Source organism: Anomaloglossus baeobatrachus, chromosome 3 (genome assembly GCF_048569485.1).
Source record: "Anomaloglossus baeobatrachus isolate aAnoBae1 chromosome 3, aAnoBae1.hap1, whole genome shotgun sequence".
NCBI classification, from domain to species: Eukaryota; Metazoa; Chordata; class Amphibia; order Anura; family Aromobatidae; genus Anomaloglossus; species Anomaloglossus baeobatrachus.
Window position 1 is genome coordinate 101,677,887 of NC_134355.1, and position 16,923 is coordinate 101,694,809.

The 16,923-nt window shown below is 43.6% G+C and overlaps 1 protein-coding gene across 3 annotated transcripts in view; it reads left to right on the top strand.

Annotated features, from left to right (window-relative positions):
- The window catches only part of USP34 (ubiquitin specific peptidase 34), a 386,361-nt gene that overhangs the window by 199,674 nt on the left and 169,764 nt on the right, over positions 1 to 16,923 (top strand). For all 3 annotated transcript variants that reach the window (XM_075339351.1, XM_075339349.1, XM_075339350.1), the window contains 9 exons: positions 1,595 to 1,678; positions 1,878 to 1,964; positions 3,725 to 3,925; positions 5,691 to 5,773; positions 5,917 to 5,957; positions 6,449 to 6,573; positions 12,214 to 12,366; positions 14,753 to 14,857; positions 16,463 to 16,518. In XM_075339351.1, coding sequence (XP_075195466.1) covers positions 1,595 to 1,678; positions 1,878 to 1,964; positions 3,725 to 3,925; positions 5,691 to 5,773; positions 5,917 to 5,957; positions 6,449 to 6,573; positions 12,214 to 12,366; positions 14,753 to 14,857; positions 16,463 to 16,518 — 935 coding nt within the window. The remainder of the gene's footprint in view (positions 1 to 1,594; positions 1,679 to 1,877; positions 1,965 to 3,724; positions 3,926 to 5,690; positions 5,774 to 5,916; positions 5,958 to 6,448; positions 6,574 to 12,213; positions 12,367 to 14,752; positions 14,858 to 16,462; positions 16,519 to 16,923) is intronic.

Below are 16,923 nucleotides of genomic sequence, written 5' to 3' on the forward strand. Positions count from 1 at the left end.
TTCTAGTGGCCATAACTTCCCTCAGGAGTGTCTCTGATTTAGCTGCGCTCTCTTCGGAGTCACCTTTTTTGGTTTTTCATCAAGACAAGGTGGTTCTCCGTCCGACTCTGGACTTTCTCCCTAAGGTGGTTTCTCCTTTCCACCTTTACCAAGACATTACCCTACCTTCCTTTTGTCCGGCTCCTGTTCATCGCTATGAAAAAGCGTTGCATACTCTGGATCTGGTGCGGGCGCTCCGGATTTATGTGTCTCGCACCGCTGCTCTTAGGCGGTGCACCTGTCTTTTTGTGCTAACCACAGGTCGGCGTAAGGGCCTCTCTGCTTCTAAGCCGACCTTAGCCCGTTGGATTAGGTCAACCATTTCGGATGCCTACCAGTGTTCTCAGGTGCCTCTCCCGCCGGGGATCAAGGCACACTCGACCAGAGCTGTCGGTGCCTCTTGGGCTTTCAGGCACCAGGCTACGGCTCAGCAAGTCTGTCAGGCTGCCACTTGGACTAGCCTGCATAGCTTTTCAAAGCACTACCAAGTGCATGCTCATTCTTCGGCAGATGCGAGCTTGGGCAGACGCATCCTTCAGGCGGCTGTCGCCTACTTGTGAAGTTAGGCTCCGCCTACTTCTCAGTTTTTCTGTTTATTCCCACCATGGACTGCTTTGGAACGTCCCAATGTCTGGGTCTCCCATAGGAACGATAAAGAAAAAGAGAATTTTGTTTACTTACCGTAAATTCTTTTTCTTATAGTTCCGTATTGGGAGACCCAGCACCCTCCCTGTTGCCTGTTGGCAGTTTCTTGTTCCGCGTGTTATCACCGGCTGTTGCCGTAGACAGAGACTCCGGTTGTTCCGGTTCTTGCTCTGTTTTTACTTGTGGGTGGCTTCAGCTTTTGCACTAAACTGGCTAGATCTGGTTATCCAGGGGGTGTATAAGCTCAGAGGGAGGAGCTACACTTTTGAGTGTAGTACTTTGTGTGTCCTCCGGAGGCAGAAGCTATACACCCAATGTCTGGGTCTCCCAATACGGAACTATAAGAAAAAGAATTTACGGTAAGTAAACAAAATTCTCTTTTTTTAATGTTATACTCCCGGTCTGGGCTCTTATATACAGCATGTTAGAATACTGTATATGAGACCGGTGGTGGTGACAGGTTCCCATTTAAATGGCAATACAGATTCCCTGTTGCCAATAATGGGTGACTTTTACAGAATACATGCTGAAAATAATCTTAGTTGTTGTAAGTTGTTGTAGAGACCACTAAGGCCAAGTTCCTTCCACGAATTATAGGAAGTTTTTTTTTGCAATTGTGTTTTACTGCTGTGTTTTTTCTTTTTGGTATCTCATGTTTTAAATAAATCTACTTGGTTTTGGAAACTTTTTGTTCCCTGAGTTATGTATAACAGTAATATGCGTATTTTTAAAACTGAATGCACCAAATATTAATTTTGGGAACTTTACAATAGAAATTATCTCCTTGGTGGAGATTAACCTTGAGTCTATTCATCCTATTCCACTTTATGCTTCTGCTTTTCATGCCGTCGTTGAATGTTTCTGGATGACCTGAGTTTCTGCATATTATTGTGGAATGTTTTTATTACAGGGCAGTTATAGTGATTTGTATCCAGACTCTGATGACTCCAGTGAAGATCAGATTGAAAACAGTAAAAACACATGGAGCTGCAAGGTACTAAACATTGTTAGTTCTGTCATTGCAATAATTCTAAGGTTGTGTAAAATGACCCTAGTTCTGTTTTGCTAATCAATATAATAACCATAGACCATTCCAATAATAGAACATATTGTTATGGGTTGGTGGAGAGAGTGAAATGTTACATGTCTGGGTATTTGAGCCAATAAATATTTGACTCCCTATGTATTCTTAGTTTGTTGCTGCAGGGGGTCTACAACAGCTGATTGAAATTTTTAATTCTGGGATTTTGGAGCCAAAGGAACAGGAGTCTTGGACTGTGGTGAGTTTATATCTTTATATTATTCTTGGTCAGATTTGTGTCTTTAGTTGTAAACTGGAAGACAACATGAACTGTCTGATTTATGTAGAGCTGTGAGGATTTTTTAGATTGTGTTTGTCTCCTGGCAGATGTATATGTAGAGACAGGATTTCCTGACAGACACCTGTGACTGAAGGGTTCGATGTTTGTCACTGCATAGGCTTACGCTGCCATATGTTGCCTTTTTTATGGGCATACAGTGGCAGGACAGTCTTTTTGCCTCAGTCAGGTGAATGTTGACTTATGACTACACTGTGTATGTGCCGGGTCCATGTGCCAAACACTTAGAAACAGCAATGTGACCAAATTGTTAGTCTAAGGCCTAAGACACACGGCATGAAAATCGGAGTGAGTGGAATGCGATAAAACATTGCATTCCACTCGGACCAATATTACTCCGTGACAGCTCCCATGAGCATTTATTTATTTTCTCAGCCCTAATTGGACTGAGAAAAGAGTCGCAGCATGCTGCGGGTGCAATGCGATCCTCTTTCTCTTGCACCCATTAAAGTCTATGGGGCAAGAGAAACATTGCACTGCACTCGTGGTACACCGGTGTACTGCGAGTGCAGAGCAAGAATGGCAATAGCCGGCAACGGAGGAGAGAGGGAGATAAATCCCTCTCGCCCCTCCTCGGCGCTGGCCCGCCCCTCTCCTCCTCCTCGGCGCTGGCCCTCCCCTCTCCTCCTCCTCGGCGCTGGCCCTCCCCTCTCCTCCTCCTCGGCGCTGGCCCGCCCCTCTCCTCCTCCTCGGCGCTGGCCCGCCCCTCTCCTCCTCCTCGGCGCTGGCCCGCCCCTCTCCTCCTCCTCGGCGCTGGCCCGCCCCTCTCCTCCTCCTCGGCGCTGGCCCGCCCCTCTCCTCCTCCTCCACCTCGGCGCTGGCCCGCCCCTCTCCTCCTCCTCCACCTCGGCGCTGGCCCGCCCCTCTCCTCCTCCTCCACCTCGGCGCTGGCCCGCCCCTCTCCTCCTCCTCCTCCTCGGCGCTGGCCCGCCCCTCTCCTCCTCCTCGGCGCTGGCCCGCCCCTCTCCTCCTCCTCCTCCTCCTCCTCCTCCTCGGCGCCGGCCCGCCCCTCTCCTCCTCCTCCTCCTCGGCGCCGGCCCGCCCCTCTCCTCCTCCTCGGCGCCGTTCCGCCCCTCTCCTCCTCCTCGGCGCCGGCCCGCCCCCCGCAGCTGTGGTCCGATCGGACCTCAGTCGCAGTGACACTCGCATGACACTCAGTTCCTGCTGTGCTGCCAGTGTGAGCCGAGTGTCATGCGAGGATCACAGTAGTCCCCGTGTGGCCCCGGCCTAATAGGCTGCCTCTGTACACTCATATGTATTTATTAGTTAATGTTTCATTATTGTACATGATAAAAAGTTTAACAAGATAAATGGCAGCCTTCACGGACAGAATAATTTACTGACCATCTACTACACGGACAGAATAATTTACTGACCATCTACTACACGGACAGAATAATTTACTGACCATCTACTACACGGACAGAATAATTTACTGACCATCTTGACCTCTTTCATCAGCATATTAGCAAATTATGCTTTTGTGTGAAGCGGGTTTTATAACAAGATTAAATTAAATCCATTTTTAGGTTTTAAGGTGATTGTTTGGTTAAAAAAATGTAATTGAACTGTAATGTCCTAATCTGTGTTCTGTCCCATCACATACCGGTGATCACCGTGCTGCTCCCGTCACTTACCATTCTTTGCGTCTGTCTCCGCAGTGGCAGCTGGACTGCTTAGCGTGTTTGCTGAAGTTGATGTGTCAGTTTGCTGTGGACCCCACAGATCTAGATCTGGCATATCATGATGTATTTGCTTGGTCGGGGATAGCCGAGAGCCACAGAAAAAGAGCGTGGCCTGGCAAATCAAGAAAATCAACGGCAGATCACTCAAAGGGCCTTCATATCCCACGTTTAACAGAGGTACATTGGAGTAAACATTTTGTACATGAGGTTGTGTGCATAATCCATCATTCCACCCATTTACATTGAATTATGGAAAAAATCATGTGTTTGCATCCCACTACTTAGCTATGGGCACTTATGAAAATGATTTAGTGCCAGGCTTGGCGAATGTCATTTGCTGTGTACCTAGAAAAGTACTGCTTAATATTCTCTTGGAAAGGTAACCCCTTAATGACCACCAATACACCTCTTTACAGATCTGATAAGTGAATAGCATCACTTGACAGGTGATAATCCAGCAGATATTGGCTGTACACTATTGCTGACAGCTTGAAGCATCAGTCACGATTGGCGTCTATGTGGTTGGCCGATTGTGGGGGGGGGGGGGGGGTTCCTTTTCAACACCATCTGCAACCTGAGATCACGATTGAGTGCACCCGATGTATGGCAATTCAAGGCCAAGTAATGACCCAAGTCTGTAGCTCCCTGTTCAGATGCTGGCAACATTTTAAGAGTAGAATTATTTTTCATTCTTGGCATTTGACTGTGCTAATTCCAGAAAAGCACCTGAAGGGTTAACAAACCACATCAGCAGATTTGATGAGAATTCACCATCAGGATTTTCATACATAAAGTAAAGCCAGTGCTATACTGACCTAGGATGCAGAATGTAAGCATAGCTTTCCTTCTGAGATTGGATGTTTTATTTCAGAGTAAAATTCCAGCAATGCACGGCTACAGGTGATTGATAACAATATATCTAGAGAAAAACTGAGTCATATTCCAAGATGTGAATAAAAAATTATCTTTATTGAACAATGATTAAAAAAAAAAAATCCACAATATAAAGTGAAGGTAACAAACGGGGGAGATAAAGTGCAGGGAGATGGACAAGCATGTACCACAGGATACAGTAAGGGCAAATCTGGGAGTGAGGATCAATACAGATACAGATATCGCACAAACCGATATAAATTGTGGTTGGGAAATAAATATGCAGGTGTAAAAATAATAATAATAATAATAAAAAAATAAGTATGTATGTGTGTATATATATATATATGTATGTGTGTGTATATATATATATGTTATAATATTGCACTGTGCCACAAAAGGTAGGAGGGGGCCATGTCAATAAATAACCAAACCACGTATATAGATATATGTAGCCACTCTCTCTAACAAGGGCAACGTGATGTAATCACAACCAAACAAGTGTGGTTACCACAGAGCAAAGACCAAAAGACATAAGTGAAATGTTAATGGCAAGTATAGAAGATAATATACAACCAACCACTTGAGGGCAAATAATTATGTGCAATTAAATAAAAATAGATCCCGCTCACCCATGGTTAGAGTTTCGAATGGAAGATGCTGTCCAGGGGCCCCGACGCGCGTTTCACGTTGGGCTTCCTAGGGGAGAATTCACACGTCTGTTTAACACTGATCGTATTCGGATTGTAATACTGGGGGTGATCGGAGGGTCTCCTGACCTGATCTAAGTGCCTTATAGGCAGGTATTAGGCAGCGAGCTCGGGTTTGGACACCCTCCACATATTTCTCATCTTTTGGGTGGTAACCTACATTCTGTAGTTATCTGTAGTTGAGCATTTGTTAATCCTGATCACTCAATTTGCAATTTCATGCTTACAGAAACTAAAGGGAATATGAATCCCCACATATAATAATCTGTTCTGTAGTTGTGGTTTTTATGTTCAGTCACCACTTGCAAAATACTTGTGTTATTTAACCCATGTTTTCTTCTCCCTTTTTCTTCCTGAAGGTTTTTCTAGTTCTTGTCCAAGGAACTTGTTTGATTCAGCGCTTAATGTCTGTGGCTTATACCTATGACAACTTAGCCCAACGGTGGGTACAGTGAACAAGTGACAATGTTTTTTTTTGTTTTTTTTTTTTAACGTAACATTTATATATGAGTGATATATAGATTTATGTATCATATGTACTGGTCTCCAGTGTTTTCTTTATAACATCATGGCACTTTCTTACAGGGTATTGAAGGCACAGTCTGACCATCGCTCAAGGCATGAAGGTAAGTAGTTAATTATCAATGTGTCCACTGTCAGAGATACATTTAGTAGCGGGGGTTTTCTGAGACTTCAATATTCATGGCCTGTTCTTAGAATGCGCCATCAATATTTGATCTTTAGGGTTCACCTTTCAGGCCCCAGTATGAAGATGTCACTTGGTTCAAGCACGTGTGATGTCCCCAGTATAGATTACACAGGCGCAGCTCAATTCAAGTGATTCACCATCAATATTCCGGCCCTAGAAAACGCCATTAAGATTACAATCCTGATTAAAAGGATTCTTGTTTCCTTGATGGCTGCAGAGACATTTGTCATTGGATTATCATCTTTAAGATCCACGTAACAAAATTCTCTTAATCTTGTTTTACTGGATGTATGTGCCAGTTGCCCTGTATTAGTCAGGTGCCTCTTCATATACTTCCATGGTGGATCAGACCAGGCGATGACTTATCATGGGAGTTTTTAACCCTTTCATGCACTTTACTCTCAACAGTAACCCATTACTCCATGTGGCTTCTGGTCAGCTGGGCTCATTGCTGTTCTGCGGTGAAGTCCAGCCTAGCCGACAGTGACAATTTACAAGATTGGCTTAAGAAATTAACTCTTCTTATTCCTGAGGTAAGATGTTAGTCAACAGTTTATAAAGTTTTGGTTTTTTTTGTTTGTTCTAGTTCATTTTAACTTTTTTATTTTTTTGTTTTACAATCTATTCCCACACTGGCCTAAGTCTACAACTAGAAGGTTGAAAGGCCCTATTCTGCCCCAATAGGCAGCCCACCCAACCACTAACCGGATAGTACAACTTAATGTCCCAGTTCCCCTCTGTACATGTCTTACCTCCTTGTCATCCTTCATTGTTCCCCCGCATCTTTGGACGGTGCACTGACTTTTTTGGACATATCCAGCTACACATCATGTATGTTCCTGATGCTTCATTGTATATTATTCATACAGTCTCTGGCCACAAACCTATAAACAGTACTTGGTTATCTACAGTTGTACCTTTTTTACTCTCCCACCCCCCCCCCCACCCCCTTCCAATAGTACATGTCCAAACCTCCCCCCTAGTGTGACTACCTTAAAGGGACTGTATCGTCAGAAAAAAAAAATTAAATAACTGAAAAAATGTAAAGTAATATTATTTTAATGTTTTGTTTAAATATTATTTTCTTTTTTTAATTGAGCAAAATGTAAAAAAAAAATTAAAAAGTTTAATATTTTCCAATGTTTCCACTGTTAAACACTAGGGGGAGCAGCTTCTGAAATCCTACAGAAATCCCACTGTAGGAAAAAGCTCACGTTACAGCTTGCAGTAAAGTGGGCGAACAGGATTAGATACACAGCTCAGCAGACAGTATCACCCAGGCTAGGATTAGATACACAGCTCAGCAGACAGTATCTCACAGGCTAGGATTAGATACACGGCTCAGCAGACAGTATCACACAGGCTAGGATTAGATACACGGCCGTGCAGACCGCATCACCCAGGACAGGATTAGATACACGGCCGTGCAGACCGCATCACCCAGGACAGGATTAGATACACGGCCGTGCACACAGCATCACCCAGCAGAGGATTAGATAAACGGCCGTGCACACAGCATCACCCAGGACAGGATTAGATACACGGCCGTGCAGACCGCATTACCCAGACAGGATTAGATACACGGCCGTGCACACAGCATCACCCAGGAGAGGATTAGATACACGGCCGTGCACACAGCATCACCCAGGACAGGATTAGATACACGGCCGTGCACACAGCATCACCCAGGACAGGATTAGATACACGGCCGTGCACACAGCATCACCCAGGACAGGATTAGATACACGGCCGTGCACACAGCATCACCCAGGACAGGATTAGATACACAGCTCATCAGACAGCATCACCCAGGACAGGATTAGATACTGTCTGATGAGCTGTGTATCTAATCCTGTCCTGGGTGATACTGTCTGCTGAGCTGTGTATCTAATCCTGTCCTGGGTGATGCTGTGTGCACGGCCGTGTATCTAATCCTGTCCTGGGTGATGCGGTCTGCTGAGCTGTGTGTGTACCACCCAAGAGAGGATTAGATACACGGCTCAGCAGATAGTATGAAACAGGAGAGGATAATACACAGCCGTGCAGACAGCATCAGCGGCGGTACTCGCATGCAGTGGGGCAAGGGCACACACATACACAGCAGTGGCGAGCAGAGCGGTGGCTGGGGAGAGCGGAGGGAGGAAGTGTCATCGGAGACGGTAACGGCGGGGGGAGGGGCGGCACTAGCGGGGGCTGAGGAGAGCGAAGGGATGGGGTGTCAGCGGAGACGGGAACGGCGAGGGGCGGCACTAGCTGTAGCAGTAGCGGGGGCTGGGGAGAGCGGAGGGAGGCGGTGTCATCGGTAACGGGGGCAGGGGAGGGGAGGCGGCCTGTACTCACACATCCCGGCGGTTGACAGGGGTGAAGTGGAGCTAACAGCATACGCTGTGAGCTCCACGATGATGGCGGCTGAACTCCTCCCTCTGCTGTGATCTGGACAGCCCAGGGGGCGCATCCAGGTCACAGCATACGCCCACTGTAACGTTAAACATAGGGTCGGATAGCGACCACTATTCTCTATGCACAGGGGCTGCCATAAAGAAGTGTGTAACTGTCGTTACACACACAGCAAATCCAACATGGCCCCCAGTGCATACAGTAAAATTAGAATAACAGAAAAAGTAAATAAGCTACGATTTTCATTTTGTATTAGAAATACTTGATTTCAGAATCACTATTTTTAATACAAAAATAAAAAAACGCGATACTGTCCCTTTAATGGGGCTGTAGTAATGATATTCCCAACAGCTAAATAATAAGCCATCGACAAGACAGAGCTTTTGTTTGCACCTGTTATGTGCATAATATTACATAGCCTTAGGGTGCAGCTTTACACAGGAGATTGTGTGGGATAGCCCTCTGGCAATGGTGCGGGTCTGGGGGTGTCTGATCACTTCCATTGTAGAGCAGAGTAGTGGCCAGTAGAGTTGGGCGAGCACTAAAATGCTGATGTGCTCGGGACTCAAGCCAAGCAGGTCAGACGCTCGGATGGGCTCAATTTAAGTAATGAGTATAATAAAAGTCAATGATTGTGCAGTTCGGCTCCCTGCCTGTATACAGCCAGACATTGAGAGCATTTCTGTGGGAGAGAGGGTGGGGTTTTCTTCTTTTCATTCACTACATCCAAAAAATGTATCATTCCCTGGGAGAGCCATTCAGAGACTGCAAACGGCTCTTCCTGCAGTGCCTGCCCACATCACACAGTGAGGCAAGCCTCTGCATTGTGGCCACTGTTTCACAGACGCACACTCAAGCATCTGCGATATTCGGGGAGCTCTGCTGGTACCCGAGCACCCTGATGCTCCACTGAGTACCGAACAGTGGCGAGCGCACTCACCACTAGTGGCCATGCCTAAAGCTACAGCACATACGCAGGCAGTAACCCAGCCAGACATGCAGCCAAATAATCTAGCACATGTATATTTACCGCTGCAGACCGGCTATGGTGCCTGTGGCCACAGGAAAAGCCACATCAACAAGGCCGAGGTGATGGGTATTAACTGTGGTGATATTTAAGGGACACTGAGAATAGAAAATAAAAAGAAAAAAGCATGTGATTAATGTAGAGGTTAATAACTTTTCTTAACCCCTTCAGCCCTGGGGCACTTTCCGTTTTTGCGGTTTTGTTTTTTGCTCCCCTTCTTCCGAGAGCCGTAACTTTTTTATTTTTCAGTCAATCTTGCCATATGAGGGCTTGTTTTTTGCGGGACAAGTTGTACTTTTAAATGAAACCATAAGTTTTACCATATGGTGTACTGTAAAACAGCAAAAAAATTCCAAATGCGGAAAAATTGCAAAAAAAAGTGTGATGGCACAATAGTTTTTGGGATGTTTTATTCACGGTGTTAACTATATGGTAACACTGATGTGTGGGTATGATACCTGAGGTCGCTGCGAGTTTGTAGACCCCAAGCATGTATAGGTTTACTTGTATCTAAGGGGTTAAAAAAATTCACAAGTTTGTCCAATAAAAGTGGCGCACGTTTTGCGCCATTTTCCGAAACACGTAGCGTTCTTATTTTTTGGGATCTTTGGCTCCGTGACTGCTTATTTTTTGCGTCTCGAGCTGACGTTTCTAATGGTACTATTTTTGCGCAGATGCTACGTTTTGATCGCCTGTTATTGCATTTTGCGTAAAACTTGCGGCGACCAAAAACGTAATTTTGGCGTTTGGAATTTTTTTGACACTACGCCGTTTACCAATCAGATTAATTGATTTTATATTTTGATAGATCGTGCATTTCTGAACGTGGCGATACCAAATGTGTATATTTATTTATTTTTTTAACCCTTTAATTTTCAATGGGGGGAAAGGGGGGTGATTGGAACTTTTAGGTTTTTTGTTTTTTTTTTATTTTTTTTAAAACTTTTTTTTTTTTACTTTTATTTTATTTTACTAGTCCCCCTAGGGGGCTATAGTGATCAGCAATCCGATCGCTATTATCTATCTGCTGATCACAGCTATACAGCTGTAAACCGCAGATAGTCACTTTCTTTTTCCCTCTGTTCCGTGCCGAGGGAAAACGAAAGTGAAACATCATAGCTGCAGGCGTCATCACATGACCCTGTGCTACGATGGCAACCACCGATAGTCACGTGATCACGCACGTGACTTCCGGTGGGGGCGGCGGTAAGTAAAAAACATGGCCGCGCGCATTTAGATCTTGCTGCCAGACTTTGGCAGCAAGATTTAAGGGGTTAATGGCCGCGGGTGGAAGCGATTCCACCCGCGGCTAGGAGGCACACATGTCAGCTGTTGAAAACAGCTGATCTGTGCCGACCGCCGCCGCCTGCCCGCGGCAGGGGGCGGGGCTTAACGGGACACGCTCCATGACTGATATATCCGTCCATGGTCGTGAAGGGGTTTAGACACAATTTTAGAATTTTAAACATGATCTACTGTAAAAGATGAGAATACCCTGTAAGTTTTAGTAAGTTGTTTTCGCCAAGTACATTAGTACAAATTGCATGTAACACTAAAAGGTCAAAATCCAGTGTTATACTGTATCCACAGTTATACTGTATCCAGTGTTATACTGTATCCAGTGTTATACTGTATCCACAGTGTTATGCTGTATCCACAGTGCTATACTGTATCCACAGTGTTAGGCTATGTGCGCATGTGTGCGTAATTCATGCAGTTACGCTGCGCTTTGTAGCGCAGCGTAACTGCATGCGTCCTGCGTCCCCTGCAAAATCTATGGAGATTGTGCAGGGGCCGTGGCATATTAGAACGCAGCCCTTCGGCTGCTGCCCGAATCGCTACGTTCTAAGAAGTGACATGTCACTTCTTCCGTGCGATTTGCCGGCAGCCCCTGCTGTCTATGGCAGGAGCTGCAGGCAGAGCGCACGTTCTCGCTGGCACATGCGCTTCAGAACGCAGCTTTTCAGCTGCGCTCTGAAGCGCACCTTTTCGGTGCGGTGCAGAGCGCACATGTGCGCACATAGCCTTATGCTGTATCCACAGTGTTATACTGTAGAATGTCTTCTATTGTACTTCATGAGAGAGCCCCATTTTTTTGGGGTGTAATTTCTGGCATAAAGTAGCTTCAATTAAACATCCTAAAAGGCAGCACCTCTTTAAGATATCAACAGATTAGATACAAATACCAATGCCATAGGAAACAGGGACTCGTCACACAGTCTATAGGACTTTTGAACTATTGTTGTTGATCTCACGTGATGGGATCAATGGCATACATAGACCATTAGTCATATCCAGGCAAAATAGCTACATGGGTTGTTTTGGTTTTTTTTTCTTTTGTTTATATATATCTAGAAAGGTTTGTTTTTATTAAAATACAGTGTTCTAATGTAGTATTTGTAAATTTTTATTAAGAGCCACACGACATCTGTTTTTGCCTCTCAGGCTCTCCTGTAGATTTCCACTATTATTTTCAAGAAATTGTGTTGTTCTTCAGTAGTTTCCACGCCTCAGCCTAAACGTTGTCCAGTTTTTGGTTCCATTTTGGAAAATGGTGAGGCACAAAACGGAATGAAGTTGTTGAAAATTTTGATAAAGGCCTTAGTAACTTTCCTCCATAGCAGTTTCTTATTTTCTTGCTTGATGTTTATGTAAAATGTTAGAAACTGGTAGAGAAAAGAGTTTGACATTCTTAATTTAAAATCTTAAACATTTTGTTCTTCATTTTTAATGTGTTTGATATTCTTAGACTGCAGTACGTCACGAATCATGCAATGGTCTGTACAAACTGTCCCTTTCTGGTTTGGATGGTGGTGACTCAATAAATAGATCATTTTTGCTTCTGGCTGCATCAACGTTGTTAAAATTTCTTCCTGATGCTCAAGCACTAAAGCCTATTCGGGTAAGTCCTGTGAGAAAAGAATAAACGACTATTAGTTGATACATGATTTACTTTACCAGCCGATTAATCAAAGCTATTAGCGTTTATCAAAAGCATTGCCAAAGAAAAAAAAGGAACTTTAAAGAAAATTTCAAATCAATTATTAACAATGAACTGGTAGATCAAAAGTAGTTGTTTTATCAGTATTTTGCACCTGTAGTACCTCCTTTATTAGGAGGGGTATCTGCACATCCTGTTTGTGCATTTGGCTGGTAAATGCCATTTCCTTTTTGCCATATTTGATAGTTATTCCTCATTATAATTTCTTATGAATAAATCACTAATGCAAAAAAGTATGTATGTATAATTTGAATGTTATCATTACTAGGGAATATTCAAGCTAGGGAATCTGCATCACCTTCCAGCAGCCTTGACCCCTGCATGATTTCTGGAAACTTTGATTCCTGTGTAAAGTGACAGGGAGGAGGGAGATGCAGCTGCAGTTTTGCTCAAGGAATGATAAATTCTTAGTGGCCCATAGTGTACAGCAGTGATGACATCATAGTGGGAAGATCCGCCCACTTATCCGCTGTGCAGGGAGCTCTAGTGCAATCCCTGCTCAAGAGCAAGGGTAATTTATAGAGGTGCATTTGCACTGCATCCTCTTCAGTTACAGGGTCTTGGTGGTCCTAGAAGTAAACATATAAAGTGTGATATCCTATATCCTAGCGATATACCATCATTTAGCAAAATGGGAATAAGCCTTCAAACTAATTGTCTCATCAGAGTGCCCATTCATGTGGACCATGCAGCAGTGATCATCTGACAGGTCCGGGCACAAGATCTTTTGCAGTGGCTGTTGTAGGAAAAACATGGTCTTGCATGGTGGCCATTCATAATGAATGAATGTGTGTGTGTGTGTTTGTGTGTTTTAAAAGAATTACCGAAATAGAAAGGTTTGGAATACAAGAAGCACAAATACGGTTTCATCCAGGTAAGGACAAGAAGGAACAATTACAGGGACTTCTCACCTTGAGGGGTTATGCAAGTCACAACCAACTGATACAGCATATAGGGCACGGCTGCCGTAGTCCCACGTGCAGTCAGAGGTGAAAGGGTAGAATGCCGCTCTGCCGTGCAAGGAGATAATCCAGGTATATCCAGAAAGTGATTTATTGTGAACGCGTTTTCGAAGATTCCTGTGTCTCATGAAGGAGATGGGATCTCTGAAGACGCTTTCACAATAAATCACTTTCTGGATATACCTGGTTTGTCTCCTTGCACGGCAGAGCGGCGTTAAACCCTTTCATCTAAAAAAGCATGACCTATACAGACACCCATCCCCTAGAGTGAAAACCACTGATTTTGCCACCTCTCCAGTCTGGCTCATGGCTCAGTATACATACACTTAAAATGGATTGGGCTTGTCTTAAAAGAAACTAACTGAGATGGAAAGGAAAAATATGTGAAAAATGGCAAATTGTCACAAGACATCTGTCTGCTCTTCATCCTTTATTCAGCTGTCCAAGGTTTATTCTTTATACCAGTAGATGCACTTTACACTGTGCTGTTATACAATGTTATACTGGATTGCTGACAAGGAAATAAAAGCTTTTAGCCTAAAGGGTACTCCTGTCTCCAAGATCCTATCCCAATATGTAGTAGGTGTAATAGTAGTAATAATAATAATAATAATAATAATAATTAATAATAACAAATACCTCAAAATAGAAATTTAGTATAGCTCTCCTGATTACCTATGTCTCTTACCTTATGTGCAGGGCATTGCAGCTTGGGTATCCATGGTTGCAACCACTCATATAGTGACAGTTGGTCATGGTGGTCGTAACCTTGGATACCTAAGCTGCAATGCCCTGCACATGATGTAAGAGACATAGGTAATCAGGAGAGCTACACTACATTTCTAATTGGAGGTATGTGCTAAAATTATTATTACTTATTACATATTGGGATAGGATCTTAGAGATGCCAATACTCCTTTAATGATTTTTTTTCTTGGTTACTTAATTGGGGACACAACAATAATAATAATTAATAATAATAATTTATTCATTTATATATAGCGCTATTAATTCCACAGCGCTTTACATTCATTGGCAACGCTGTCCCCATTGGGGCTCACAATCTAGAGTCCCTCCTATCTGTATATCTTTGGAGTGTGGGAGGAAACCGGAGTACCCGGAGGAAACCCACGCAAACACGGGGAGAACATACAAACTCCTTGCAGATGTTGTCCTTGGTGGGATTTGAACCCAGGACCCCTTCGCTGCAAGACTGCAGTGCTAACCACTGAGCCACCGTGCCGCCCATGAACCAGTAGTGAATCTGCTGCCACCAGGAGGCTGACACTAAGAGGTTTTTGTTTTACCCTCTTGAATTTTTATAGGTTGAAGACTATGAGGAGGAAACTATTCTACGACCTGGATGTAAAGAATATTTTTGGTTACTGTGTAAACTGATTGATAACATCCATGTCAAAGATGCCAGCCAGGTAATATCTGCTGATCAGTTTTGTTGTTGTTTTTTTTTTTCTTAAGTATAGTTTAAAAAATGGTTGTAAACAGACTTCTGGCTAGAAAAAACTATCCAAAATTGTCACATTGTACGAATTCAGCTAGATCTATCCATCTTATTGTTTTTTTTATATTGTGTTCTTTAGACAGTTGTGATGCCTATGTGAAATAGAAGATCTAAGATGTCTAGGTGTATTGGAACAATAATACTAATACTATATTGTATAAAGAATATGCACATTCAGCCAAATATTATGGTTTGAATGGCTGCTCGGGGCGTTCTGAAACTCCCATGGAATTCCTTGTGACAGTGCAAAAGAAAGAGACAATAAACCCAATACAAGGTGAAGATATGAGATTAATGGGAGATATGCTCACTGGGATGGTAGACACTTGTATAATTATACATTACTAAACAGCAAGAAGAAAGGGGCAATAGTAGTCAAGGCCATGGTAAATACAATGATAAATACCAATAGAAACCTCATTGCAAAAATAGAAAATATTTTACTACAAATCTTACAGAAAGAGGAAAAATAAATAAATATTTCATAAAATTTACATAAACATGATGATCAAGTAAACAGGAGAGTCCTTGAGAATATCACCACACAGAGGACCCCATAGAATGAGCTACAGCTCTAAGTCACCATATTGTTATTGTATACAAACACACAGGTATTTCATTGAATGAATCAAATGAGGACTTCAGTACCATTCAGTACCACTGGATGGAAGTGAAGGCCCCAAGTAGTAAAATGCTCAATGAATAATGTTAACACAATGAAACACCAAGCATAAATATTAACCAAATACAGAGAATAAATGCATGGAGGGCTGATCACGCTCACCCATAGCGGGTACACCGTGAAGTGTAACGTGCCCCGATGTGCACGTTTCGTTGTCTTCCTGGGGGGGGGGCAGATAATTATAGTCTGTTTGCTGCGCCGTACCTGAGTGATGGTTTACAACAACACTGCAGGATACAGAGCAGTATAGAAAAAATGCAGGATCCAGGCTCAACTGATAATGACCATCCAAAGAAATGAATATGTAGGTTCCATTATTGGCAGATTGGTAAGGGGACACACTTTGATATTGAATTGGTATCTTCATCAGGTCATAGTATCTTTGGCCAGACAAATCCCTGCACAATGTGGAGCTGGCGACTTCTTGCCCTGCGTGGCTTTGCTGTTGTAATGGAGTAAGTTACAGGATTATGACATGGGGAGCGCCATGTTTTATTTCTGTATGGAGGAATGTTCACTTCAGTCAATATGACATCATGTTACACCGCTATAATTGCAAATATTGTCCCTGAACATCCTGAGCAAAACGTATTTGGGGTAGAGATGTTGTCCGCTACTCTGGGCTCACAAGTTCCTGAAAAGATGAAATCCACATTGAAAATGTGCAGGGGGAATTGACATGTGGGTTTCAGAACCTGTACAGGACATGTGGAGCATTAAATCTGATCTACTTAGTTGATATTCCTGTGTTACATTACTGATTTATACATTAAATGTGTGCAAGATTGAAATGTTAAAACGATTTTTAAATACGTTTCCCCTTTTTTAATCCAGACAACATTGCTTGATTTGGACGCACTAGCTCGACATTTGGCTGACTGCATTCGCAGGTAGGTCTGTTTTCTGTCATTGCTTCTAGTCTTTAAATGCGATTTTAATTATAGTAAATAAAGCTTATTTGTTTTGTAAGTTATGCAATTCATATACTTATGCGTCCATTTAAGAGGTGGTCCACCCATTTTTTTTTTCCCCCCAATGATTTTCACTTATTATTGTCTGCATCTTCTTCAATAGCCTCTATTTCCAGTTCTGGCACTGAGCGGCGCTATGCTGCACGCTCAGTGCCTGTCACATGACCGCCTGGAGCTGTGGCCGCCGGCATCCTCTGACGTCCCGGCATTTCCGGGCTCTCAAACAAGACGGGTACGTCACAGGATGCCGGCGCCACTCACAGTGACTGACAGGGCTGTGGGCGGTGACTACCGCACGTCACAGCACAGCATCGAGGGGAGGAG